Consider the following 27,840-nt stretch of genomic DNA (forward strand, 5'->3'; position numbering starts at 1 on the left):
ACGCGAAATAAATGTTAACCCATTACACGTAAGTCGGTAACAGTCCTCTGTTAATGGTAAAACCTGTATTGTCATTAGATCGACATTATAAATTTGAATACAATTTGATATTGATTAGCAAATTCTTATCAGACAGGACTCTCTACTTGCATGTGTCCAAAAAAACAAAACAAAAACACATTATTTGAAACTTTGCATCCACATGAAATTTTGTTCATCTATCTAATTTTTCATAATAACAACATAAATTTAAGGAATTATATACTATGTTAATCAGTCAATCAGTTCACAATCGACTCACTTTGGAATAAAGAATATTTGGGTTTTTCCCAGCTAATCGAGGGGTACAAACAAACGTTTACAGTTGCAGCTTCGAATTTAAGCGCAACAGTTTGACTTATCTATTGTGACCGATAGTGAAGCTATAACAGTAAAAGTTTGTTTGTACCGGGGGATGAGCATGGAAGAAATACATTTGCCAAGTTTAGGATGACATCATAATTCTATTGGATCCAAAAGGGACTGCTTATCTTGAGGTAGTTTCTTGCCCGTGTATATTTTGTCTCAGGTCAGATATATTCTAACAACATGGGAACTTAAAGCTGATCGTTTGCTTTTCATCTTTTTTGTTTTTTTCTTTCTTACTAATAACTACATTGTAATTAAATATAAGAATAATGAAAATACACATAATTTTAAAACGTTAGCATTTTAAGGTGTAAACAGTATCTTAACACTTGTAATATTGAAAAATTTATAGGCATTTGATTTTGTTTAAGTATACTGTTTTGAATGAAGAAAAAAAAGAAAAAAACAACATAAAAGCATAAGGCTTTAATGAAATTTATTTTTAAACAGACTATAACAATATAAACCAAAACAATTGTTTTAACAATACCCAAAAATGATATATATTCTTTGTTTAAAGAAGAAAGATTTTCCTTTAATCCAGATTATATAATAAATTTTTTTCGGAAATTATTTTACGAAAACTTGAATAATCCCCAGTTGTTGTAATTTTAATTCTAAAATTACAAACATTCATTCAGTCAATTTCTTTGATTTTTGCGATCTTTGAAAATTCCTCTTCGTTTGAAAGATTTCCCATTTCTGAAATACAAAAATTCCATTTTCACCATTAGTGAACTGAACCCATTAGTTTGTGACTTCATCTGTTTTTGTCCTGTTTGAAGTTATTACTTCTTAAATTATTCAGGTTTCCAAAAATCACCATTACATGTACACTGTCGTCTGCTGTTTTGTCTGCATTAGTACTGCTTTCAAGATTTCGGTTAAATCTTTAATTTTTATAACATCGCCATACACTTTTCTTTGAATCTCTTGTGTTTAAAATCGCTACCGAGAAAGTTATCATTTACAAAGCTAAATCCCACAATTCCACTATGTCTGCATATTGGTGTACAACATATTCTGTGTAATTGTGTTTTTGACTCTTCGTGCCCATTAACACGCAAGTTTTCTCCATTTAGTTAAATTGCCCGTCCTTTTATGTCTGCAAATCCTAAGAAAATTGGGAACATTTATTTCATTCCAGTTCAAATTCAAGTTTTGTAAATTTCTTGTTAAGTGAAATATCTTCTCTAGAATTTCCCCGTTGTCCTTATTTAATTGTTTCCATACATTGGTTGTTTTACACTCTTCTTTTGGAATTTTTTTTTGCACAAAATCTTCTGCCCATGAGATGAATTCTCCCGTTTCAGCCTCTTGCATAAGTCTTTTTGTTAAACTAAAAAAAAAAAAAAAACAATGATTTTTTACATTAATATAATATTAACGTTATTTTAACTTGTTTTTTTTTTTTAAACACAAAACAAACAAAAATTTGATGTGTGGTCCCTCCTTGTTAATTTCATGTAAACACAAAACATATATTGTTGATATACATGTAGATTAAAAGAAAGAAAAGAACAGTTGATTATTCTTGATATATCTATTTTCACTTGATTGTAAAGGTTACATGTAATATAAGTCACCTTGAGCAGTAAGTACCTAGTAGAGAATTTTAAGCTTCGCCAAATATAAAAACAAAAATTAAAATAAATATTTAATGTAGAATTATATTAATTTACATGCATCTTCTGCAAATATGTTTTAACAAGGTTTTTCAAATATTTGAAAGAGCCTGAATTTAACAAATGGCAAAGAACTTATAGATTTAATTTAACATATCCATAGTCTTATATTTATCCTTTTTTTTATCCAAGATTATTTACCTGTCATTTCAGTTGATATGTAGACTTGTTTTTTAAACCAATATATAAATATCTTAAGCACCCTTCAACAGATTTTCCACAGAATAACCATATTAATGAAATTTTCCAACATTTATATGCTCCAAAAAAGTACCTATAGTTTGATTTTGTTGATGATTAAATTGCATGGAATAATCTCAAATTTGACATAGGCTATTTGATTGGTCCAAGTGTGTGCTAGTGACCAGTGTTCTTACAGTAATTACAGTACTTGATTGATCATCAGAACAAACTGTGAAACAGTTTATTGTTAGAAGCAAACTTTTCCCCTTTGAGCTAATCATTGCTTGACATGGTCAATTGGTCAAGTACCAATCATGTGTACATTGTTGTTTATCAAAGTGTGAAAATATCTTTGAAGTTTGGTGGATCAAACCAAATACCAAACATTTTATTTGTACAAAGTAGTTTACAAAGTTTCAAAATTCTTGTATATTCTGAATGCAGATCAAAGAGTTGTAGAAATATGTAAATAAAAAACAACAACAACAACAGTACCATGCTATGCAATAAACATTAAAGCAAATACAAAGTTGAGAAAAATTTTTGATGCAAATTAAACTTGAACATTAGTAATCATATAATAGTGTATAAAATGTGAATAGTTATCGAAAGTTTACAAGGTCAAATAACACAAACATTTAAACAGATTAAAAAATTAAGAAGTTTCTTATAAAAAAAGAAAAAGACAAAAGTCCTTATTCAAAATAGAGACAAAAATCTGAATTCAAAATACAGTAGCAATGAATGTTATATTGTGTTGTTTTACTCATATAATTAAAGTAAAAATAATTTGTATTTCAGCTGCTATCAGATGAGAGTAATTTTGGTCAGTTCACTTTGTCGACCTTTGACCTTGGTCAGTATATGAGACTTGATGCTGCCGCTGTTCGAGCCCTGAATCTACTCCCCAGTTCTACTGAAGGTAGAAAAAAAATATTTCAGTGTCAATGACATTTGTTTCAATTTTACATAATACTCACAATGCTTTTTTACCAGATAAAAGTATTTTTTATTGCTCTGTATAAGTAGGTTTTCTTTACCATATTGAGAGGTTTGTTTGAAATATTAGCATTTTGTGAGAGTCCTGCATTTTCATTATGGCATGCTAGTCTAGACTTTAATTCACGTTCTTTAAAATTTCAGTTTGACATTGAAAAGAAAATTTCACAATTTTAAAATAGTTATAATTTATGAAAAAAAAGTTTTAGGCAATTTGTAACAATTCAATTTTGACAATTTTCAAGATAACATATTTAAAGGAATGAATATTCTTGCATATCAAATTGGTGTTAGTTTAACCCATGCTTGTAATTTCATCTGGCATGGGGCGTGCCAGATGAGTCGCATACTATACATCTGCGTCATTTTTGCGCATTTTATCAATGAGCTGCCTTAAAATGATGTCATTTCGGCATATTTAAGAATGAAATTGCATGCATAGGATGACGTGTTAAGGTAACAATGAGGCTTGAGATAACCTAGCTAGAATACTTTGTTCTGTGACTTTAGATCGTATTTGATTCATTTTCTTGGATATTCTAAACACTTCTGAATAAAAATATAAAGAAACCTAGTTTTGTTAAATAACATTATTTTCTTATAGCAGTATGTGTCTTTACAAATCTAAGAGTTTTAAAGAACCAATGCAAACACTAGAAAATCCAGTCTCAGTAATGATATTGTGTGAAGTCATAATAAAGTTAAAGTGGCCTTAAGCTTTTCTAAAGGTTGAATAAGTTGTTTTTAGATAAATTATTTCATATAATTGTTAATTCAAAAGAATTAAGTTGGAAAAATAAAATTTTCCATTGATAAAATAGCCTACATAAACAATAAGGAAACCCTTTGATACCTTTAATCATAGTTTGCTCTTTATATGTAAATTAGTAAATTGGATGATTTGTTTCCTAATTTTCTATTTTTATAAATGAAACATCATGCACTAATGCACTGTAAATAGCTCTGGGGACGCAGTTTTGATGAAGGCTTAACAGTGATATTTTGCACTTATCCAAGATTAAATTACTGAAATACTTACATGTAGTTTAAAACAATATAGAATTGTTTTTCCAGCAAAAAAAGAAAAAGGTGAAGTCTGCATTTAGCATGTAATTACATTGTTATGATTTTTTCCTGACATGATACTCTTATATTTATTCAGGAGGCAACAAGAATCAGTGTCTACTTGGTCTTCTAAATAGATGTCGCACTGCACAAGGTCAAAGGTTACTAGGTCACTGGGTCAAACAGCCATTGGTGGATAAAAATAGAATAGGTATAAGCTGTTAATTTGTAATCAAGTTAAGATCTTTCAACAAATTTTGAGGATATAAATCTATAATCAGAATTAATGGATATTAACTTGTTATTATAAGCTTTTATAAATGCCTGCATGTACAGTGGTTGTTTATTTAACATTCTTTATGTAACAAACATTTTTATATATTTTCCACAGAGGAGAGGCTAAACATAGTCGAGGCATTTGTTGAAGATACAGAGCTTAGACAGATGTTGTTTGAAGATCAATTAAGAAGGATACCAGATTTCCAGAGATTAGCTAAAAAATTCCAGAGGAAAAAAGCTTCATTGCAGGTACATGTAATGTTACTAGTAAACTTCGATTTCATATGAATATAACAATGTTTTAATGACATTGTTAATTAATACTTTTTAATCCTAAATAGAAGAGATTCAAAAATTATTCAAATACTATTTGCATGATGTATGATTTCAAAACGTGATGTTAGTTTAGTTGATTGATTGGATTTTAGTCCTATTTTTGGACATATCGAGGTGATCAGCACACCTAGCAAGCTCTCCTGGATAACTAACCGGTAATTACCGTTTCTCTGCAAGTGATCAACTACTGATCCTGCATGATTTCCGAATCAATAGCGAGAGACAAATGACCATTGGACTAGATGTCCGAGAGTAATTGTCACAGAGAAAGTCTGTCTTGCTTGGGAACCAAATCAGCGGCCCCTTGATTACATATCCAAAGCTTTCCCTATTGAGCTAAGCTGACTGAAATGTGACGTTAGGATAAATGATTCTTAACTGACTTTTATACTTATAGATGACTACACATGGTTTATTTTGAGACATAAGTGAAAATTGTATTGCCATATTGATGAATATGCTAATTAGAGATGTGAGCAATATGAAGCATTTGGATTTTAAGGTTTTGGAAATAGTCAATTATCTCATATGACTACAAGAAAGCCAAGACAGGCCACAAATGTTTAAATAGAGTACATTTAAAGTCTTGTCTTCTGTTAAGATATTTTGTCATTTAAAATGATTATGCAATAAGATTACCTTAAGAAATTTTTGTTCAACATTAGTTTATTAAAAGATATTCAGTAATTAAATAGTTTTATCTTGAAACTTTGAATTGTTAAATTAAAAGATAGTCATAAATACATGTATGCTTTTCCTTTCCTAAACTAAGAAATTATAGAAAATGTATTTGTCCTTGCAGGATGTGTACAGAGTTTATCAGGCAATTGATAAGATGCCATATCTACTGGAAACATTGGAGAAAACTGACAGTCAGCATAAATCACTTCTCATGGACATTTTCAGCAATCCTCTCAAGGTACAGTGTGTGTATACAACAGGATAAATGTAGGATAATTCTCATTGAGTTAAATTTTATGCAGTTATTCCCATACATTTCAGTAAGCGATATTGTATTTTTCTTTTTGTAAGATGTTACTGAGTATACAAGTGTAAATGTCAGGTCAATTGTCCTTCCCTCTGTCCTTCCACCTGTTTCATTGCACCTTCTGGACTCTTAAATTTCAGTATATGTTTATTGTGTCAAGGTCACTCAAAAAGAGATTTTTCTACTTTTCCTTACCTCACGATTAAAGCTTTGTCTTGGAGCATTTATCTTTGTTAACAATGTTCTTTTCTTGACTGTAATCCTTTGAAGGCATAATTTATCTGAAAAATGTGTGTATTCTTATGTTAAATTGCATATATTTCTTAATTGTAATATTGTTAACTTATTACATATCATTATTGTTTTCTATTTCAAATATATCTAACAAGGATCATTTTGATATGTAAGTAAGAAATATTACAGTAAACAAATTTATCAAGGCCCCCAGCCTTCATTTTGTCTAAACTTTTCTACTGATTTATGTACACAGGAGCTGTTAATGGACTTTGCCAAGTTTCAAGAGATGGTTGAAGCCACCATGGATCTTGACCAAGTTGAGAACCATGAGTTTGTCATAAAAGCCGACTTTGATGAGGGTCTGACAGCATTAAAAGAAAAGATGGACAAGTTAGAAGACAATATTAAAGGTCAACTTAACAAGGTATGTATGTTACACATCATGTAGGAGTAACTTTATCTAAAAATTACATCTTTGTGGCTGATGGGGTTTGCAAGCCACCGTATATCTCTGCATGATGGTAAGAGGGGACTAAATGAGTTGAACATGATCTTGAAATTAATAAAAAAATTGGAAAACATTCTGTCATAGACAAGTCTAAGTCCATTGATTAATTTGACACCTTCAATCTCAAAATATTTTTCATACCTTTTACATTTATATATATATATTACTGTAAGCTTATGTTTCGCATTTTTTAATTCACTTGTAAGCGTTGACAGTTTGAAATTTGTCATTAAATTGAGACCTTTTTTCATGAGTTGAAGTTCTTGATGTTTTGACTTTTTACCCATCAACTTACTGAAGTTCTATGGTATCTGTTTATATTGTTGTCAGTCCAATTTAACTGTAATGTGTGTGTCGCAGAATAAAATGTACAAGATATTTGATTTGATGAATTAAAACTTGTGTTATATTTGTTTTCATGTGTTTTTAACTTTATGGTGTAACTTATAGGTGCCAGGGATCTTGGTTTAGAGCCCAACAAAGTGTTGAAGTTAGAAAGCAATGCTCAGTTAGGATATTTCTTTAGAGTGACCTTAAAGGTAAGTTATTTCTTGTTCTATAGATACAGTACTTAACAAATATAATGATTATATAACCTGAATAAATATATATTAAATAAAATTAAAAATATGATGAAACAGTTCTGTCACTGTGACAGAAGAGAACTTACATACTTGTTTTCAAAATAATTATTTTTACCTTAAAGAAGAGAACTTACGTGCTTGTTTTCCAAAGTATTATTTTTTACCTTATATAACAGAACATACTTGTTTTCCAAATCAGTATTTTTTTATCTTAAATGGTACTAGTTTGCAAACATTGTTCGATAAAATATCATGTTTAAATCAAGTATTATTTTGACACAGGAAGAGAAAGTTTTAAGAAACAACAAGAACTATATCACCATAGATACAAAGACCAATGGTGTGAGGTTCCATAACAAGGCAGTGAGAGAACTTAATACAGATTACCTAGAGGCGAAGGAAGAGTACGGTGAACAACAGAAAAGTGTGGTGAACGAGGTTATTGGAATTGCAGGTAAAATTTTAACCAATATTTGTTTTGGTGGTTGATTTTTCACACCTTTATCCCTGTTTCTCGTATTCTCGGGGTTTCTCGTATTCTCGTGGAATAATTAAAACGGATGGAAGAGACGCTCGCGACTTCCGTTGATATCCGAAAACATGTCTATTTAGCAGAGCATTTTCATCTCCATTAAAAAAATAAAAGAAATGCGACAAAAACAGATAAAAAACCAAAATAACTGTGGAAATAATCGTAAAATCCAGAGAATAAGCATTAAATTTATCAATTTCCCCCCCCCCCCAAAAATCATCAATTTTCTAGTTTTTTCCATGTTGCAGAAACCTGTAGCGGGTCTCTGACGCAAGACGCTCACACTACTATTTATACAATACAGCTCAAAATATTTGTTCCACGAATAGATAGTAAAAAAAGATATGAACTCCAATTAAAAACCAATAATGAAACATTGTTTGTCCTAAACACATTTCATTTTTGACAACTGCAATGGAAAACAGTAGTTTTCATTGTTTAATGCTCATATAACTAATAAGTCACTAATAAATAAACGTAAACTTAATATATATTAGAGAGATTATGTAAATAACAACACTAAATGGAGTTCAAACTATTTTTGGAAGAATCAAAATCATTTGGTACCAAAGAGGCGTCAATATGATCCTAAAAGTTTGATATGGCCTGCCAAGCTGTTATTAAAACACAATAAAATTACAGATTTAGGCCATTTAACACTTATTAAGGTGTGGCACTAATGATTTGAACTGGTATGTAGAATAAAATCATCACATAGCGACCAGCCTTAACAACCAATCAAATTCCACGAGAATACGAGAAAGCACCTGCTTCACATCGAGGGTGAAGGTCAGTATATACAAGCAGAAATATCTTTAGTTTTGCTTACAGTTACGATCTTTCTTTCTTTATATTTTGTTAATAAAGTATTTCTCTGTGTATCAGGCTAAAAATACTGTAACAAAATGTTTTTTAAATATTATGCAACCAAGTTTAGTCCTTAACCCCCCGAGAATACGAGAAAACAGGATAATGGTTCTACACATGTGGAGAAGTTGGTGATTGAATAAGATAATAATAGCAAGCTATTCAATTAGTATATGTTCAGTTTGTAGTTTTTCTCAAGTGCAAGGGCTTGAAAGGATACATGTAGCAGCACCTGAGAATTTTCCTATTTTACAATTTATGATCAAATGTTGCCTTACCACTTTTACCGTAATCTGACTTCAATCAGTGAGGAATATAGTTTATCGTTTTGTTTTATTTGCTTGCTTGTGTAAATCCTTATAACATTATTATGGCGTTTTATTATGTTAACTTACAGATATTCATGCTGCATTAGGATTTTTCAAATTATTTTGAGAGTTCAAAAATAAATCCCAATAGTTTTGTATTACTCACTATTTTATGATTCCCTTCACTGTGTTGTTCATGGTTAAAAAGATTTCTTGGCAAAAGAATTTTAAAATTTTTATTATCATGGCTATCTAGTATTCTTGATTGACATGTTAAAGAGCATACAATTTTTTTCATGGCTATTGCTGTGTCTCTGTTAACCCATTACTTCATGAGCATTTTGTGAAAAATGGCTGTTTTCATTGAAAAGTCTCCCGTTACAAGTTCAAATTGCTATAATACTATAAAAACTGCTTCAACACTAATCAAACTTGGCACAAATGTTGACTGGACCATTGCCCTTGCAACAACATGCTCAGGCTTAAATTTTCTGTTACCATGGCAACGAGGGGACATCTCAAAATTGCCAAAAATCACTATTTTGCGTTGATTTTTTCCATCAAAATTGATTTCAAAGTGCTGCAACTTCTAAATGGATTGAGATAGAGTCAAATGCTTTTCAGCGTTGGTTACACGTTACCTTATGATCAATCTGGGGTCATTTACAGCCTCTCACAAGTCCAAAATTTTCTTGGCACATCCCCCTTCTGGCAACCCCCTGATGTATCTTTTGGCTGGGGGGCCGCGCCGAAAAAGAGGTCACTTTTTTTAACAACATTTCTCAAACAAAAACAAGTGTTGGGGGCCTAAATAAGGCATTTTTTCATCATTTGAGACAACAAAAAGGGGGGGGGGGGGGTGAAAAAGGCGTTAAAAGGTGTGTATATGAAGTAATGGGTTAAACTAAACTGTTTATGATAATGACATTTTTGCATATTTCAGCTGGATATGTAGAGCCTATGTTGATTATTAATGATATATTGGCACAGTTAGATGTATTGGTGAGTTTCTCCCAGGTGACAACATGTGCTCCAATACCATATGTCAGACCTACTGTACTGGAAAAAGGTAAAGGAAGCATTTTGTTTTATTATATTTTATTATTAGCTGTGCAGGTATTTCAGTTAAAATGTAAAGTTTTTCAATTACAATGTATTGCCAGAGAAATGTAAATTGTGAATGGATCCCCATGAAAATTATTAGAAAAGGCATAGTCCCCAACCCCCCCCCCCCAATAAAAAAAAAAGGCAAATTATTCCTGAAAATTGTTGAAATAACTTGAAAGATGCTTGCTTTAATATATTTGTCCCAAATAGTCTGTACTTAGATATAATTGTGACATATTTTTCTTGCACCATCACATATAGCTAGACATGATTATGAAAATGTAAAGGGATGTCAGCACTGGAAATACTGGTCAGTCGATTCCATTTAATATTATACAGTGCATTGACACAAGAAGAAATCAATTTTAAGCATAATTTAAGATATAATCATAGAATTAATTGGTCAAATCTAATGTGAATTTTCATCTGAATGGTGAACATGTCTTTGGACCCAGTCTGAAAATTGTGAAGGACAGATAGTGAATGGGTCCGTTCTTTGGTACCACTTATTATAAAAGTGAATGGGTCTGTCTTTGGTACCACTTATTATAAAGGATACAAATTGCTGAACCTCCAATTCACCACAAAGCATGTCACGCAACAAATTTAATTTTGGCAAAAGTTTACACAGTTTGATATAGTTAAAGGCACATTATGCTAAAAAATGAAGACATTTTTCCTTCTTTAGAAATGTAAAACATAAGTTTTATTACAGATACTTATCACCTAGACAAAGTAGTGCTGAATGTGAAATTGTCATAAAAGTAGCAAAATGCAAACAAAGTATGTTGACTTTCATATGAAATGATAAATCCGTATGGATTGCTAAAAAGCAACAGTAAAAACAGATGGTTCAGGTAAATGACAAGTAAGTTACATTTTGGAAACTTTAACAGGATGCCAAAACTGAAAAGCTTTTGAGAAATACAAATGAAAGTATTAGACACTCAGCCATTAAGACACCATAGATGTTTGCTATATTATTTCAGGCAGTGGTATTATAAAATTGAAGGAAACAAGACACCCATGTCTGGAGATGCAAGATGATATAGCATTTATACCTAATGATATACAGTTTGAAAAAGGTAGGTGGCACAAGAACTTAAGAACTTGTTAGCTTGTCTGTTTCGAAAAAAAAGCTAGCTATTACTATTGCTGCATTGTTGTGGTGGTTGTCATGCAAAAACTTTAATTTAGCACATTATTTAAACATTTTAAAAGTTATCAGTATGAAACTTAGAATACTTGATTATCTTGACATAGTGTATTTCATATCCTGGCCGGGGCCTTGGAATTTATTTATGTGAGGAGGCTGTCCTGATAGTTTATAGAACTAAGGAGGTTCCTTTTATGTACCTGTTCATGCTTTAAATAATGCAAGGAGAGTCTTCTGATATCTTTCTTAATAAGTTTATCTGGAATGTTGCGACATGACATTTGAAAAGTGGCTGTGCAACTTTAAACCCAACCCAAGGCTCTTTATTTAACTTTCAAGCACAGGAAATACTGTAGCACATTTTGCTACTGATAGTTCTTGTTTTGTTATATATCCTGAAGAAGTAACAGTAGTATAAGCCACCTATCCTCAAGTAAAAAAAAGGGAAAATATTTGCTCACATGATTGTACCAAACAATTAAAAAAAAATCTTGTTTCAGATAAACAGATGTTTCACATCATAACAGGACCAAACATGGGAGGAAAATCTACATACATTCGCTCAGTAAGTAAATCATTAATCTCATTTTAAATCAAGTATATTAGAAAATTGATTGACGATATTATCAAGTCATTTTAACATCACTATACAAAATGTATGTGTATGAATATAAGTTTTTGGTTTCTGGTTTGATTTCAAATGAACTGAATGAGATAACTTAAAAAAATGGCATTTATTGCTATTTAGTTGACAGTTTTTCCAAGAAGATAGTAATTAAAAGAAAAGAGATTTTTATTATTATGTAATACAGTTCTGGGAAGCCTGTTTCAATTAGTGGTACAGGTATGCCAATTTACGAAAGGAAACAGTCTAGTACAAAATTGTTAATAAAAAGCTACAGAGTAGCAGCAATATCCTTTCAGTTAACTGACTTAACTTTAGAATATTGTTGAATTTGGTTGAATTTGATTTATTAACTTTGTTAAACATTAGCCAAGTACTTATAGAAATTATCACCCTAATGATCTTTGGTTTAAACTCTTGGGTCATCTGAAATATTTATTTATAGTTCGTACAATGTAAATTATAAAACTGAAAGAAATTATGGGGAAATGTAAACATACTTTGACTGTCACCTATTCATTCAATACATACCTCTAGATGGGCATAATATTACTTTGTATCTTACTTTATTTCACCAGGTTGGTGTTACAGTACTGATGTGTCAACTGGGATGTTTTGTGCCATGTAGCGAGGCTGACGTCACTATAGTTGACAGTATACTTGCTAGAGTGGGTGCTGGGGACAGTCAACTGAAGGGAGTGTCCACATTTATGGCAGAAATGTTAGAAACAGCTTCTATACTAAGGGTAAGCTATCACAGCTTTTGTTTTTTCATACATGTATATTTCTAAGGTGCTTTCTGATCACATGTTGATATTTGATGCGTCAATTTGATTTTTGCCCCCATTGAAATAATTTTATCACATGATGGTTTTACATGTATATTGATATTTTAAATTATGTTTTTTTTTCTCCTAAAATTAGAGAAGATTATATGAAATGATCTCGCACATGAAGAATTGAGGGTAGGGGTGTCCTTGGCCGAGTGGTTAAGGTTGTCGACTTCAAATGACTTGCCCCTTACCACTGTGGGTTCGAATCCCGACTGGGACTTTGGATTCTTTCATGTGAGAAAGCTATCCAGCTAGCTTACGGAACGTCGGTGGTTCTACTCGGGTGCCCTTTCGTGCCTGAAATGCACGGAAGGGCACCTGAGGTCTTCCTCCACCAGTAAAGCTGGAACATCGCAATATGACCTATACTGTGTCAATGTGACGTAAAACCTAAAACAAACAAAAAAGAATTGAGGCGGTTAAAAAGCTAATAAATGACTCCTTATAGTCATCATTTTTAACTTATCTTAAAATGAACTTTTTTATGTAAATAAAGAGTTTTACATCACACCAACACTGTAAAGGTCATAATTTATAGAGAATTTTCCAGTTTTGCTGGTAGATGAAGACATTGGATACCTTTACATGCATTGTTTGAGGCATAAGTGGGCAACTAAGTAGAGCATCTAGAGCCAATGACAGACTGTAAGCTAGCTGGACATGAAATATAATGTGATATAAGTCATAGAATAGACTAGTAAAATATAAATAACACATGGGTTTGTGGGTAACAGTAAAAATATCAACCCGAGGAAACTACTGTTAATGCTCGGGTAAAAGTATTTTTACAAGTGATGTTATTTTTACTGTAACTCACAAACCCATGTGTAATTTATTTTATTACTCCGAACAGTAACTGTGATTTTTTTTTTATGATGATTTTATTTTATTTTCTTAAGAAAATAGACCATGTGACCAGATTTTAAACTGTTAAAAAATACTGTTACCCTGTAACAGTACAAATTTCTTAGTCACATAGTACACTTGCATCAACAGTATAAATAACTCTCAGTTGTTTATGGGAAATTAACATTACACTAAAAGTGAGGGCAGTGATTAAAACTGTCAGTTTTTAACCAGGTTTTCAACGAAAACCGGGTTATTGTACTGCCGAAGTCAGCGGGCAGGCGGGCGGATGGGCGGGCGGGTGTCAACTTTTGGTTTCCGCTCAATAACTTGAGTTTGCTTTGGCCTATTGACACCAAACTTGCTACCTACACACCAAGTTTGGTGTCAATAGGCCAAAGCAAGGTCAAGGTCACTGTTACTAAAAATAGCAATTCAGTTTCTGCTCAATAACTTGAATTTGCTTTGGCCTATTGACACCAAACTTGATGAATGGGTAGCTTATATCAAGAGGCAGCTTGGGATTGCTACCCAGGTGTCTGTGATCAAGGTTAATTTTCCCCGCCGAAAAGGCGGCGGGGGATATAGAAATAGTCTCCGTCCGTCCGTCCTTCCGTCCGACATTTTTGTCCGGAGCATATCTCTAAAAGTATTTGAGTTATCAAATTGAAACTTCATAGGTGGATAGACCTCATTGAGGAGGAGTGCAGTGCACAAGAATGATAACTCTACCCTGCATTATTTTTGAGTTATTGCCCTTTGTTATTTTTATGCCCCCATTTCGAAGAAAAGGGGGTATATTGGTTTGCACTTGTCGGTCCGTCGGTCCGTAGACCAAATGGTTTCCGAGTGATAACTAAAGAACCCTTAGGCCTAGGAACTTCAAACTTGGTATGGTGATTGGTCATGACCAGTAGATGACCCTATTGATTTTGGGGTCAAGGGGTCAAAGGTCAAGGTCACATTGACCTTGTAAGCAAAAAACGGTTTCCGATCAATAACTAAAGAACCTTAAGGCCTAGGAACTTCAAACTTGGTATGGTGATTGGTCATATCAGTAGATGACCCCTATTGATTTTGGGTCAAGGGGTCAAAGATCAAGGTCACATTGACCTCTTAGGTAAAAACGGTTTCCGATCAATAACTAAAGAACCCTAAGGCCTAGGAACTTCAAACTTGGTATGGTGATTGGTCATGACCAGCAGATGACCCCTATTGATTTTGGGGTTAAGGGGTCAAAGGGCAAGGTCACATTGACCTTGTAGGTAAAAATGCTTTCCGATGAATAACTTAAGAACCCTTAGGCCTAGGAACTTCAAACTTGGTATGGTGATTGGTCATGACCAGCAGATGACCTATTGATTTTGGGGTCAAGGGGTCAAAGGTCAAGGTCACATTGACCTCTTAGGTAAAAACATTTTTCCGATCAATAACTAAAAACGCTTAGGCCTAGGAACTTGAAACTTGGTATGGTGATTGGTTATGACCAATCAGATGACCCCTATTGATTTTGGGGTCAAGGGGTCAAAGGTCAAGGTCACATTGACCTTGTAAGTAAAAACGGTTTCTGATCAATAACTTAAGAACCCTTAGGCCTAGGAACTTCAAACTTGATATGGTGATTTGTCATGACCAGCAGATTACCCCTATTGATTTTGGGATCAAGGGGTCAAAGGTCAAGGTCACATTGACCTTGTAAGTAAAAACAGTTTCTGATCAATAACTAAAGAACACTTCGGCCTAGGAACTTCAAACTTGGCATGGTGATTGGTCATGACCAGCAGATGACCCCTATTGATTTTGGGGTCAAAGGTCAAGGTCACATTGACCTTGTATGTTAAACGGTTTCCGATCAATAATAAAAGAAACCCTTTAGGCCTAGGAACTTCAAACTTGGCATGGTGATTGTCATGACCAGCAGATGACCCCTATTGATTTTGGGGGTCAAGGGGTTAAAGGTCAAGGTCACATTGACCTTGTAGGTAAAATCGGTTTTCTTGATCAATTAACTAAAAACGCTTAGGCCTAGGACTTCAAACTTTTTTATGATGATTTGGGTCGTGACTAGCAGATGACCCCTATTGAGTTTTGGGTTAAGGGGTCAAAGGTCAAGGTCATGACCAGTAGATACTTGATAACCCTTATCAATTGTTTGATCACTGGGTCAGAAGTCATGCATAATAACCTTATCACATGTCTAATTGGCTGCTGATAGGGGGCATACATGTTTTACCAACATATCTTGTTCAAAATTGATTTTTGTCCAGAGCATAACTCCAAAAGCCTATGAGATATCAACATGAAACTTCATAGGTGCATAGATCTCACTCAGGAGGTGTGCAGTGCAGAAGAATGATAACTCTACGTTTCATAATTTTTGAGTTATTGCCCTTTGTTATTTTTGTGCCCCCACATTAGTGGCGGGCATTTAGATTTACCCTTGTCCTTTCGTCCGTCCTTCCGTCCGTGCGTCTGTCCGTTCACTTTTGTGTCGCACGTAACTCTAAAAGTATTTGACCTAGAGTCATGAAACTTTACAGGAATGTTGATCAGCATGTGTAGTTGTGCACCTGGGTATTTTCATGTGGATATTTTTAGTATTTTCAGAGTTATTGCCCTTGACTTAGTAAAATTTTGCAATTTTCAACTTGTGTCGCACGTAACTCAAAAAGTATTTGACCTAGTGTCATGAAACTTTACAGGAATGTTAATCAGCATGTGTAGTTGTGCACCTGGGTATTTTCGTCTGGATATTTTTGGTATTTTCGGAGTTACTGCCCTTGACTTAGTAAAATTTTGCAATTTTCAACTTGTGTCGCATGTAACTCAAAAAGTATTTGACCTAGAGTCATGAAACTTTACAGGATGTTGATCAGCATGTGTTGTTGTGCACCTGGGTTTTTCATGTGGATATTTTTAGTATTTTCAGAGTTATTGCCCTTGACTTAGTTAAATTTTGCAATTTTCAACTTGGTGTCGCACGTTACTCAAAAGTATTGACCTAGTGTCATGAAACTTTACATGAATGTTAATCAGCATGAGTAGTTGTGCACCTGGGTATTTCGTCTGGATTTATTTAGTATTTTTTAGAGTTATTGCCCTTCACTTAGAAAATTTTTGCAATTTTCAACTTGTGTCGCAAGTTACTCAAAAAGTATTTGACCTAGTGTCATGAAACTTTACAGGAATGTTAATCAGCATGTGTAGTTGTGCACCTGGGTATTTTCGTCTGGATTTATTTAGTATTTTTAGAGATATTGCCCTTCACTTAGAAAATTTTTGCAATTTTCAACTTGTGTCGCAAGTTACTCAAAAAGGATTTGACATAGTCATTAAACCTTATGGGCAGGTTGCTCAGCATATTTAGATTTGCACCTGGGGTTTCGCTTGTGGATTTATCCAGTATTTGTAGAGTTATTTCCCTTGACTTAGTAAAAAGATTGACAGAACAGTGGCGCGGTGGGGGCACCCGTGTCCTATGGACACATTTCTAGTTCATACTTAATTTTTCACCCGAGTGGAGCATAACTCAAAAAGTGTTTGAGATATCAACATGAAATGTCATAGGTGGATAGATCTTATTGAGGAGGAATGTTGTGCGCAAGAATGATAACTCTTCCCTAACAAATTTTTGAGTTATTGCCCTTTGTTCTTTTTCATGCTATTTTGTCCAGAGCTTATCTCAAAAAGTATTTGAGGTATCAACTTGAAACTACATAGGTGGATGGATCTCATTGAGGAAGAGTGCAGTGCACAAGAATGATAACTCTACCCTGCATAATTTTTGAGTTATTGCCCTTTGTTATTTTTCAAAATTAATTTTTGTCCAGAGCATAACTCAAAAGGCCTTTGAGATATCAAAATGAAACTTCATAGGTGCATAGATCTAACTCAGGAGGTGTGCAGTGCACAAGAATGATAACTCTACCTTTCATAATTTTTGAGTTATTGCCCTTTGTTATTTTTCATACTTAATTTTTCACCCGAGTGGAGCATAACTCAAAAGTGTTTGAGATGTCAACATGAAATGTCATAGGTGGATAGATTTTATTGAGGAGGAATGCTGTGCACAAGAATGATAACTCTTCCTGTACAATTTTTTGAGTTATTGCCCTTTATTCTTTTTCATACTATTTTGTCCGGAGCTTTATCTCAAAAAAGTATTTGAGGTATCAACTTGAAACTTCATAGGTGATGGATCTCATTGAGGAAGAGTGCAGTGCACAAGAATGATAACTCTACCCTGCATAATTGTTTAGTTATTGCCCTTTTTTTATTTTTCAAAATTAATTTTTGTCCAGAGCATAACTCAAAAAGGCCTTTGAGATATCATTATGAAACTTCAAAGGTGCATAGATTAACTCAGGAGGTGTGCAGTGCACAAGAACGATAACTATACCTTTTATAATTTTGAGTTATTGCCCTTTGTTATTTTTCATACTTAATTTTTCAATTTCATTTTTTTTTCTCAAAAAGTATTTGAGGTATCAACTTGAAACTTCATAGGTGGATAGATTTTACTGAGGAGGGATGCAGCACACAAGAATGATAACCTACCCTGCATTATTTTTTTGTTATTTTCAGCCATCAGTATTCACATTTGTTTCAAATCTGTAATCACTATAGCCAACAGTTTTCATTACCAAATGACCTCTTAAAATGGAATTATTCTGCTCTACTACATATACATTCTTCCAATGAGCAAACACATTCGGCGGGGGATGGCCATGTTGACATGCCTCTTGTGTATTTAGTTTTCATGTTATAACTTGAGTTTGCTTTGACCTTTTGACACCAAACTTGCTGAGTGGCAGCTTTGGATTGCCACTTAGATATCTGAGAACAAGTTCAAGGTCATTTGCTTACAATAGAATTTTCAGCTTGTACTCAATAACTTCAGTGCACTTTGACCTATTGATTGCTGTCACATCAAAACTTGGTCGTTGAAAACCTGGTTTTCGTCGCATTGCGGCGCTTCTTGTGAACTTTGTTACAATTGTTAACTGTCAGATTTAAAATTTGTTATGATTGTAATTTATTTCTAGTCAGCGACAGAGGATTCATTGATCATCATAGATGAGTTAGGGAGAGGTACGTCTACATATGATGGTTTTGGACTGGCATGGGCTATCTCAGAGTAGGTGTTGCTTATTCAAATTTTTCAGGGAGAATCCATTTATGTTACACAATCTAAAATGTGATTGACTGGTTTTAATGTGTGTTCATATTAATTTTACTAGAAAAAATCTTTATGTTATCCATGCTTTTATAAGAATATGTTTTTTTAAAGTTTATGTGAAATTATAGCATACTTATTGAGTAGTTAACATGAGGAATGTGTGTCTCATGGTCCATTTTGTAAACTGACATAGATTATCATAAATGTTTAAAACTATAGGGTTTGCTATGCCCCTCTTAAAGTATTATAAAGATATAAACTTTTAAATGACGGATCTGTAAGAATTCTAGTATATGATACTGTAATAAAAAGTATACATAACAAAATATTTTAAAATATGGCTTTGACTTCTTTACAATAATTGCTTATTTCAGAAATATAGCGACACAGTTGAAGTCTTACTGTCTGTTTGCCACCCACTTCCATGAGTTAACTGCCCTTGCTGATAAAGTGCCCACTGTGAATAATCTACATGTAACTGCCTTGACTAGTAATGATACATTAACGTTGCTGTACAGAGTTAAACCAGGTATAGTTGTTTGAAATTACCATTTTTTGAAACCAAATTGTACATTATCCAAGCTCTTGTTTTGTCTTGGTGTGAAAGGGGAAAGAAAGAATTAACATGAAGGTTGTTTTATCAGCTTTGCTGACTGGCTAGGAACTGGTATTGACTCTGTATTACTGAAAATATTTCACTTCCAATCGACTAATGTTTAGCTGTTCTATGCTATTTAGATGTCAATTTCAGTTAAAGCACATTAAGTTTCCTTGAAAATTAAACTGTTTGATTGTTAGATTAGTGTACATATTTTACTAATATTTTTCGAGTAAATGACCTAAACAGTTTGAAGGAATAGATCGACAGAACTTTTCATGATGTGAAATTATAAGATGATGAATACAATATTTTCAGGTGTATGTGACCAGAGTTTTGGTATCCATGTGGCAGAATTGGCACATTTTCCTAAACATGTTATTCAGGTATTTACTGTTAGATAATATTGTTATTAAGTGCCTAAATATACCTTTTGAACAATACTTAAACAATTTATGACTTCACACATTTTCAATGTGGGTAAAATTAATAAATATAGATGTACAATGATAGTTGCTAGTTAATTGATAAAAAAAACTCTCCCAACCATTTTCTGTTTGAGGCAAAAATGATAAATGTCTGTTGCAAAAATTAGATCATATCAATGATTGACATGTTTGGTAAAAAGATGTAGAGCAGTATGAAGTTTTCAAGTTTGAAAAAAAAAATGAGGTGCTCTTCATGAAATTCAGAATCGTCAGAGACATAGATTACATTAGCTATGTCTCTGGAATCGTGTAGAACACAAAAGTAGCTCAAGTCATTGAAACATTTGTTCATAGTTACACTAAGATACATCTTTGTTACAAATGTTAATTCAGCATTTTTTGTAACAAGTGTGCTTGATAAGTATATTTTAATAGCAATTTTTGTTTTATTTGCTTGTCTGTTTTGAAAAAAATAAAACGGCTAATATGATCGTTGTAACATCATCATTGTCAGTGTGCAAAATCTTTTACGTAGCTCATTACTCAAACAATTTTAAAGGTATCGTTATGAAGCTTAGAATACTAACTTATCATGACAATAGGCAGTTGTAAGACAAGGGGCGTAATTTCAAAAGCTCAATTTTTTAGACTTATGCCCATTCTTGACTTAGAATGTATGTCAGAAATGGTTATTATCCCCCGCCGAAAAATTTCGGCGGTGGATATAGAAATAGTCTCCGTCCTTCCGTCCGTCCGTCCGTCCGTCCTTCCGTCCGACATTTTTGTCCGGAGCATTTCTCTAAAAGTATTTGAGTTATCAACTTGAAACTTCATAGGTGGATAGACCTCATTGAGGAGGAGTGCAGTGCACAAGAATGATAACTCTACCTTGCATGATTTTTGAGTTATTGCCCTTTGTTATTTTTCAAAATTGATTTTTGTCCAGAGCATAACTCCAAAAGCCTATGAGATATTAACATGAAACTTCATAGGTGCATAGATCTCACTCAGGAGGTGTGCAGTGCACAAGAATGATAACTCTACCTTTCAAAATTTTTGAGTTATTGCCCTTTGTTATTTTTCATACCTAATTTTTCACCTCAGTGGAGCTTAACTCAAAAAGTGTTTGAGATATCAACATGAAATGTCATAGGTGGATAGATCTTATTGAGGAGGAATGTTGTGCGCAAGAATGATAACTCTTCCCTATACAATTTTTGAGTTATTGCCCTTTGTTTTTTTTCATGCTATTTTGTCCAGAGCTTTATCTGAAAAAGTATTTGAGGTATCAACTTGAAACTTTATAGGTGGATGGATCTCATTGAGGAGGAGTGCAGTGCACAAGAATGTTAACTCTACCCTGCATAATTTTTGAGTTATTGCCCTTTGTTATTTTTCATTCTATTTTGTCCAGACTTTATCTCAAAAGTATTTGAGGTATCAACTTGAAACTTCATAGGTGGATGGATCTCATTGAGGGAGGAGTGCAGTGCACAAGAATGATAACTATACCTTTCATAATTTTTGAGTTATTGCCCTTTGTTATTTTCATACCTAATTTTTCAACCTGAGTTGAGCATAACTCAAAAAGTGTTTGAGATATCAACATGGAAAATGTCATAGGTGGATAGATCTTATTGAGGAGGAATGTTGTGCACAAGAATGATAACTCTTCCCTTTACAATTTTTGAGTTATTGCCCTTTGTTTTTTTTCCATGCTATTTTGTCCAGAGCTTATCTGAAAAAGTATTTGAGGTATCAACTTGAAACTTTCAAAGATGGATGGATCTCATTGAGGAGGAGTGCAGTGCTTAAAAATGATAACTCTACCCTGCATTATTTTTGAGTTATTGCCCTTTGTTATTTTTCAAAATTTTTAATTTTTGTCCAGAGCATAACTCAAAAAGCCTTTGAGATATCAAAATGAAACTTCATAGGTGCATAGATCTCACTCAGGAGGGTGTGCACTGCACAAGAATGATAACTCTACCTTTTATAATTGTTGTGTTATTGCCCTTTGTTCTTTTTCATACTTAATTTTTTCAATTCAATTTTTTTCTCAAAAAGTATTTGAGGCATCAACTTGAAACGTCATAGGTGGATAGATTTTACTGATGGAGGGATGCAGCACACAAGAAATGATAGCCTACCGCTGCATTATTTTCGTAATTGCCCCTTTGTTATTTTCAGCCATCAGTATTCACATAGGGTTTCAAATCTGTAATCATCTATAGCCATCAGTTTTCATTACAAAAGACCTCTTAAAATGGAATTATTCCGCTTCTACTACATATACATTCTTCCAATGAGCAAAAACATTCGGTGGGGGATGGCCATGTTTGACCATGGCTTCTTGTTTCAAACAGTGTTTGTGTTAACACTGCATGTTCTGATGCTTCTTGTTTATCCCCCGCCTTAAAAATTTGCGGCGGTAGGGATATAGAAATAGTCTTCCGTTCCGTCCGTCCGTCCGGTCCTTCCGTCGGACATTTTTGTCCGGAGCATATCTCTAAAAAGTATTTTGAGTTATCAACTTGAAACTCATAGGTGGGGATAGACCTCACTGAGGAGGAGGTGCAGTGCACAAGAATGATAACTCTACCTTGCATGATTTTTTGAGTTATTGCCCTTTGTTATTTTTTCAAAATTTTGATTTTTTGTCCAGAAGCATAACTCCAAAAGCCTATGAGAGATATTAACATGAAACTTCATAGGTGCATAGATATCACTCAGATGTGTGCAGTGCACAAGAATGATAACTCTACCTTTCATTAATTTTTCTGAGTATATGCCCTTCTGTTTATTTTTTTCATAACCTAATTTTTCACCTGAGTGGAGCATAACTCAAAAGTGTTTGAGATATCAACATGAAATGTCATAGGTTGGATAGATCTTATTGAGGAGGAATGTTGTGCGCAAGAATGATACTCTTCCCTATACAATTTTTGAGTTATTGCCCTTCTGTTTTTTTCATGCTATTTTGTCCAGAGGCTTATCTGAAAAAAAGGTATTTTGAGGTATCAACTTTGGAAACTTCATAGGTGATGGGATCTCATTGAGGAGGAGTGCAGTGCACAAGAATGATAACTCTACCCTGCATAATTTTTGAGTTATTGCCCTTTGTTATTTTTATTCTATTTTGTCCAGACTTTTATCTCAAAAAGTATTTGACGGTATCAACTTGAAACTTCATAGGTGGATGGATCTCATTGAGGAGGAGTGCAGTGCACAAGAATGATAACTATACCTTTCATAATTTTTGAGTTATTGCCCTTTGTTATTTTTCATACCTAATTTTTCACCTGAGTTGAGCATAACTCAAAAACGTGTTTGAGATATCAACATGAAATGTCATAGGTGGATAGATCTATATTGAGGAGGAATGTTTGTGCGCAAGAATGATAACTCTTCCCTATACAATTTTTGAGTTATTGCCCTTTGTTTTTTTTTCATTGCTATTTTGTCCAGAGCTTATCTGAAAAAGTATTTGAGGTATCAACTTGAAACTTCAAAGATGGATGGATCTCATTGAGGAGGAGTGCAGTGCTTAAGAATGATAACTCTACCCTGCATTATTTTTGAGTTATTGCCCTTTGTTATTTTTTCAAAATTAATTTTTGTCCAGAGCATAACTCAAAAAGCCTTTGAGATATCAAAATGAAACTTCATACTTAATTTTTCAATTCAATTTTTTTTTCTCAAAAAGTATTTGAGGTAAGAACTTGAAAACTTCATAGGTGGATAGATTTTACTGAGGAGGGATGTAGCACACAAGCAAATGATAACCTACCCTGCATTTATTTTCAGTAATTGCCCTTTGACCTATCCTGCATTATTTTTTTCAGTAATTGCCCTTTGTTATTTTTCAGCCATCAGTATTCATATAGGTTTCAAATCTCTGTAATCACTATAGCCATCAGTTTTCATTACCAAAAAGAATCTTAAAATGGAATTATTCCGCTCTACCTACATATACATTCTTCCAATGAGCAAACACATTCGGCGGGGGATGGCCATGTTGACATGGCTCTCTTGTTCAATGTTATATTAAGTAGCTATAATTACAAGGGTATGTTATTTTAATGTTTGACAGTTTGCCAAGGAGAAAGCCTGTGAGTTAGAAGATTATCAGTGTATCAGTCTATCCGGTACGGACCTTGAAGGGGAGGATGAACCAGCCGTTAAAAAGAGAAAACTTGTAAAACAGGTATAGTGAGTTAACTTTTACATTTTTTAATAAAATGTTTAATTTAAAGTGATGTTATGCCGATCCAAGGATATATGATGAGCGGACAGTTGAAAGTTATAATATGTTGACATTGCGTCATAATTCCATTTAATTTTAAAATTTACTTCATATGAATGATAAGTAACTCTCATGACCAAAGGAAATTTGAGCCACGTCATGACAAAACCAACATAATTGGTTTGCGACCAGCATAGATCCAGACCAGCCTGCGCATCCGTGCAGTCTGATCAGGATCCATGCTGTTCGCTTACCAACTCTATTAAAAGTAGAGAAACTGATAGCAAACAGCATGGATCCTGATCAGACTGCGGGGATGTGCAGGCTGGTCTGAATCCATGCTGGTCGCAAACCCATTATGTTTTTTTTGTCATGACACTGCTCAATTCTATAAATATGTCAGAAATAACCTTTAAGGTTACAGTTTGAAAAAGAGAGGGGCAGTCTTTTTATATTTTAGGTAGATTTATATTTCATCCCCAAACACTTTCCAATATCAACTGTTGGTCAGTTTCCTTAACACTAAATTTTTTGAAATATATACAAATGTAGTCAGTTCAGCTCAACTTGCCAATGAAAAATTGACCATAATGTCACTTTAATTTTTGACCGATGGAGACTATGGTTGAGTGATTATTTTTTTACTATCAAATTTTAATGTTTGTAATGGATTTATCTTGTTTTTACTTTAAAACTGTCCATTGTAGGTTCTTGGGTTTATAATATCAAAGTCCTTATGTTAAGTGACTTTTTAGCTTGACGATTTGAAGACTTATTTAATTTTTTATTAACTAAAAGATGTATAATCATGAACTTTTTACACATATGTAGAATCATAATTAATGCTTGGTCACTGGTCAAGACCTATAACTTAAGCATGGATCTTTCCTTAAACTGACGTCTTTTTATTCTTGTCAGTTCACTTGATTTACTCTAACAACTTATTGTTGTAAAAATAACGTTAATAGTGAGTAACTTGGCATTATTGATTACAGAGCAACAGATAAGCTTTAAAAGTGAATTGGGTATTACTCCATCATTTCCTTTGGAATTGGGTATTGGCTCCATTTAATTGGGTATTCCAAAACTCGATACCCTATGATTTCAAGATTAATTGGGTATTCAATAATGAAAATATTAATTTTATGGTTTCAATATCAATAAAATTTGAACTGTTTTAAAAAGAAAATAGGATTAACAATTTTCTAGAACTTTTCACAATTGTTTTATTTCTTATATAAAATGCTCATGTTATATTTCATAATATTTGTAACAAGTTCGTTTTCTGACTGATTTTTTATTATTTACGAATGTTTTGTTTCAAATCATTTTCCCTTTTGTACGACGCCATATTTCTTTCAAAGCGTCTATTAATACAGGTGGGACCTACTCATTGACGGTCTCCGCAAAATCAACGGTCTCTGCTGGTCTGTAAAGACCGTCAACCTGAGTAGACACGACGGTGTCACGCTTTATTGATATGACTTAGTTGGTCTTTGGAGACAGGGGACCGTCGAAGACAGGAGACCGTTGATTAGTTAGCATTGATTCGGGAATATTCGGATAGCATGCATATCGATATAATTTGTCCAAAACTACGAGCGTACGACAGATTCATTTGCGGTGATGAAAATAACAATATGCACGGGTTTTTAAGACAATTGCGCATTTTATTTTTTTTAATGCGTTTTGATACGCATTATTAAAATATCAATTGCGTAATTTATAGAATTAATTGCGTAAATACGCAAATACGCACCTTATCTGTTGCTCTGTGATTATTTGTTTCAAATCTGAAATTGATGTGAATGTTATGCAGTAAAACTAGGAAATAGTGGAAAAGGGAATCCCTCAAGAATGCCAAAAAGAGCAAAATTGAAAATATTGCAGGTTCTGTTTGATTGAGCCTGTTCATGGAGGGAAATGGTAATTGCATGCTACTGTCCATGTCCTCTAGCACCGGCTTAAGCAAAATTAAAAATTTACACATGAAAACGAACCATTAATTTCTATTTGCAGGAGGGAGAAGAGCTTATTACAGAGTTTCTGAAGAAAGCCAGGGAAATTCCAGTTGCTTCCCTTAGTAAAGAAGAAGTTGCCAAAAAGATAGAATCTCTTAAAACAGATCTTAAAGCTAAAAACAATTCTTATATTGAAGATATTCTTGCTCGTAAAAGCTGAATAGATGTTATAAATATATGGGGGGAAAAATGAGTACAAATAATTAACATAGGTTACTTTTCTGGTGATTGAAGTGTATTGGAAAAGTTTCTTGCATGAATTAATTTAGAATTAAGTTAAGATATTTTGGAATAACAAGAAATTTTTGGCGAAAACACAGGTTACATTTCTTCTGGTAAATTTTTTAAAAACATGTTAATTTACAGACTTAAATTAGAATAAAGTACTAGAAATTTTGAGAAATAATAAGAATTTTAGCGAAAAATAACGGAGAATAAATTACTAACATAGGTTTCATTTCTGGTTTTTGATGTATGTTCAAAAATTAATTACTGGAAATCAAATCAGAATTACGTAGAAATATTGTGAAATAACAAGAAATTTGTTGTTTTACATGAGATGTACAGATGACCTGTTTTCTTTGAGTACGAACCAGTTGTTTTTGTGTGCTCTCCAGAAACAATTTAAAGTACTTGAAGCGTTTGGGTAGACAAAATAGTGTTCAGATTTTGGTGAAAATTTACCATTTCACTTAAATTTTACAAAGTAAAAAACCAGCATGGTTATTAATATTAGTATAGAACTTACAAGTATCTATTGTGAAAAAAGTTATGATTTTTTTCATCCGTAGGGCAAAAAAAATAATTATAAAATTTACATGTACAATAGAATCATTTCATTTTGTTTATACCGTAGAATTAATTTAATCCTGGACAAAAACAAACAGTTGTTAAGTTCGAATTTCTTGGCCGGTATTTTGTTTGTTTTGAGAAATATTTTTCCGTGCATTACATTACATTGCATTGATTACATTATACACATTAATTCAGTTAAAATTATTTCTGATAAACATGTACATGTATATTAAATCTTAAAGTGTCTTGTATTTTTGAAGATTAGTTTTGCATGACCATTACATTATTTTTCAAACACAAAATGTTTTCATTTTCATATGCATGTTCATTATAAAACTTTGTCTTGAATTTTTTTTGTTTTTGTATATGTACTTTGCTATATTTTTTGGTCACATTTTTATGCATTTTGTTAAGAATTCACCCATCAGATTATTTTTTGTATATTAAATTGTATAAAATCTTGAACTTGTCCTTTTGGGTTTTTTAGCTCTCTGATGACAATGTCCTCAAGGTGAGGTTTTGTGATGGCCTTGTCAGTCGTCCATTTTCCGTGTGTGCGTGCGTCACATAGCACTTCAAAGACCACGAAGTTTGAGCACCACGTAAAAGCTCAGTTGGCAAGAATTTACTTTTGTTGACTAGATAGATTTAGGATTGCGAGCAATTTTCCATAATTGTCTTTATTCAAGTCAATAACTATCTAACCCTCTTTCAAATCAAACTGAATTGATGACGTGAAAAAGATGGTTGTTATTTTCAGCAAAACAGCAATAATTGCGAGTCCAGAAAGATTAAATTTTGTATTTTGGTCTCTCCACGTGCGTTTTTTTTTTGGAGTTTTAGACTGTCAGTTTTTGAAACTTATGCAAAAACAAACCCTCAGAAATATTTATGAAATATCCAAGCAACAAGAAGCTTTCAGTTGAGCAGTTTGGCATGGAACACAGTGACCTCGGGTCAAAAATTCTTCCGAGACGGTAGAAATTGTATTCATATTCTGAAATCTTGGGGAGGGATTTTACACACT

General features: G+C 33.1%; 1 protein-coding gene across 1 annotated transcript; it reads left to right on the plus strand.

The window, feature by feature from the left end:
• Nucleotides 1-3,066: 3,066 nt before the first annotated feature.
• Nucleotides 3,067-26,200, plus strand: LOC132736861 (DNA mismatch repair protein Msh2-like). Its single transcript, XM_060724080.1, has 16 exons — nucleotides 3,067-3,198; nucleotides 4,438-4,551; nucleotides 4,732-4,868; nucleotides 5,758-5,874; nucleotides 6,434-6,612; nucleotides 7,146-7,227; nucleotides 7,555-7,726; nucleotides 9,923-10,048; nucleotides 11,076-11,171; nucleotides 11,743-11,807; nucleotides 12,446-12,613; nucleotides 18,592-18,683; nucleotides 19,100-19,254; nucleotides 19,642-19,709; nucleotides 23,845-23,958; nucleotides 26,017-26,200. The coding sequence occupies exons 1-16, from the start codon at nucleotides 3,141-3,143 to the stop codon at nucleotides 26,176-26,178; spliced, it is 1,905 nt and encodes a 634-aa protein (XP_060580063.1). The 5' UTR covers nucleotides 3,067-3,140; the 3' UTR covers nucleotides 26,179-26,200.
• Nucleotides 26,201-27,840: the final 1,640 nt, after the last annotated feature.

The sequence above is a fragment of the Ruditapes philippinarum genome, unplaced genomic scaffold, assembly GCF_026571515.1.
Source record: "Ruditapes philippinarum isolate M1 unplaced genomic scaffold, ASM2657151v2 ctg9131_1_1_1_1, whole genome shotgun sequence".
Taxonomy (NCBI): domain Eukaryota; kingdom Metazoa; phylum Mollusca; class Bivalvia; order Venerida; family Veneridae; genus Ruditapes; species Ruditapes philippinarum.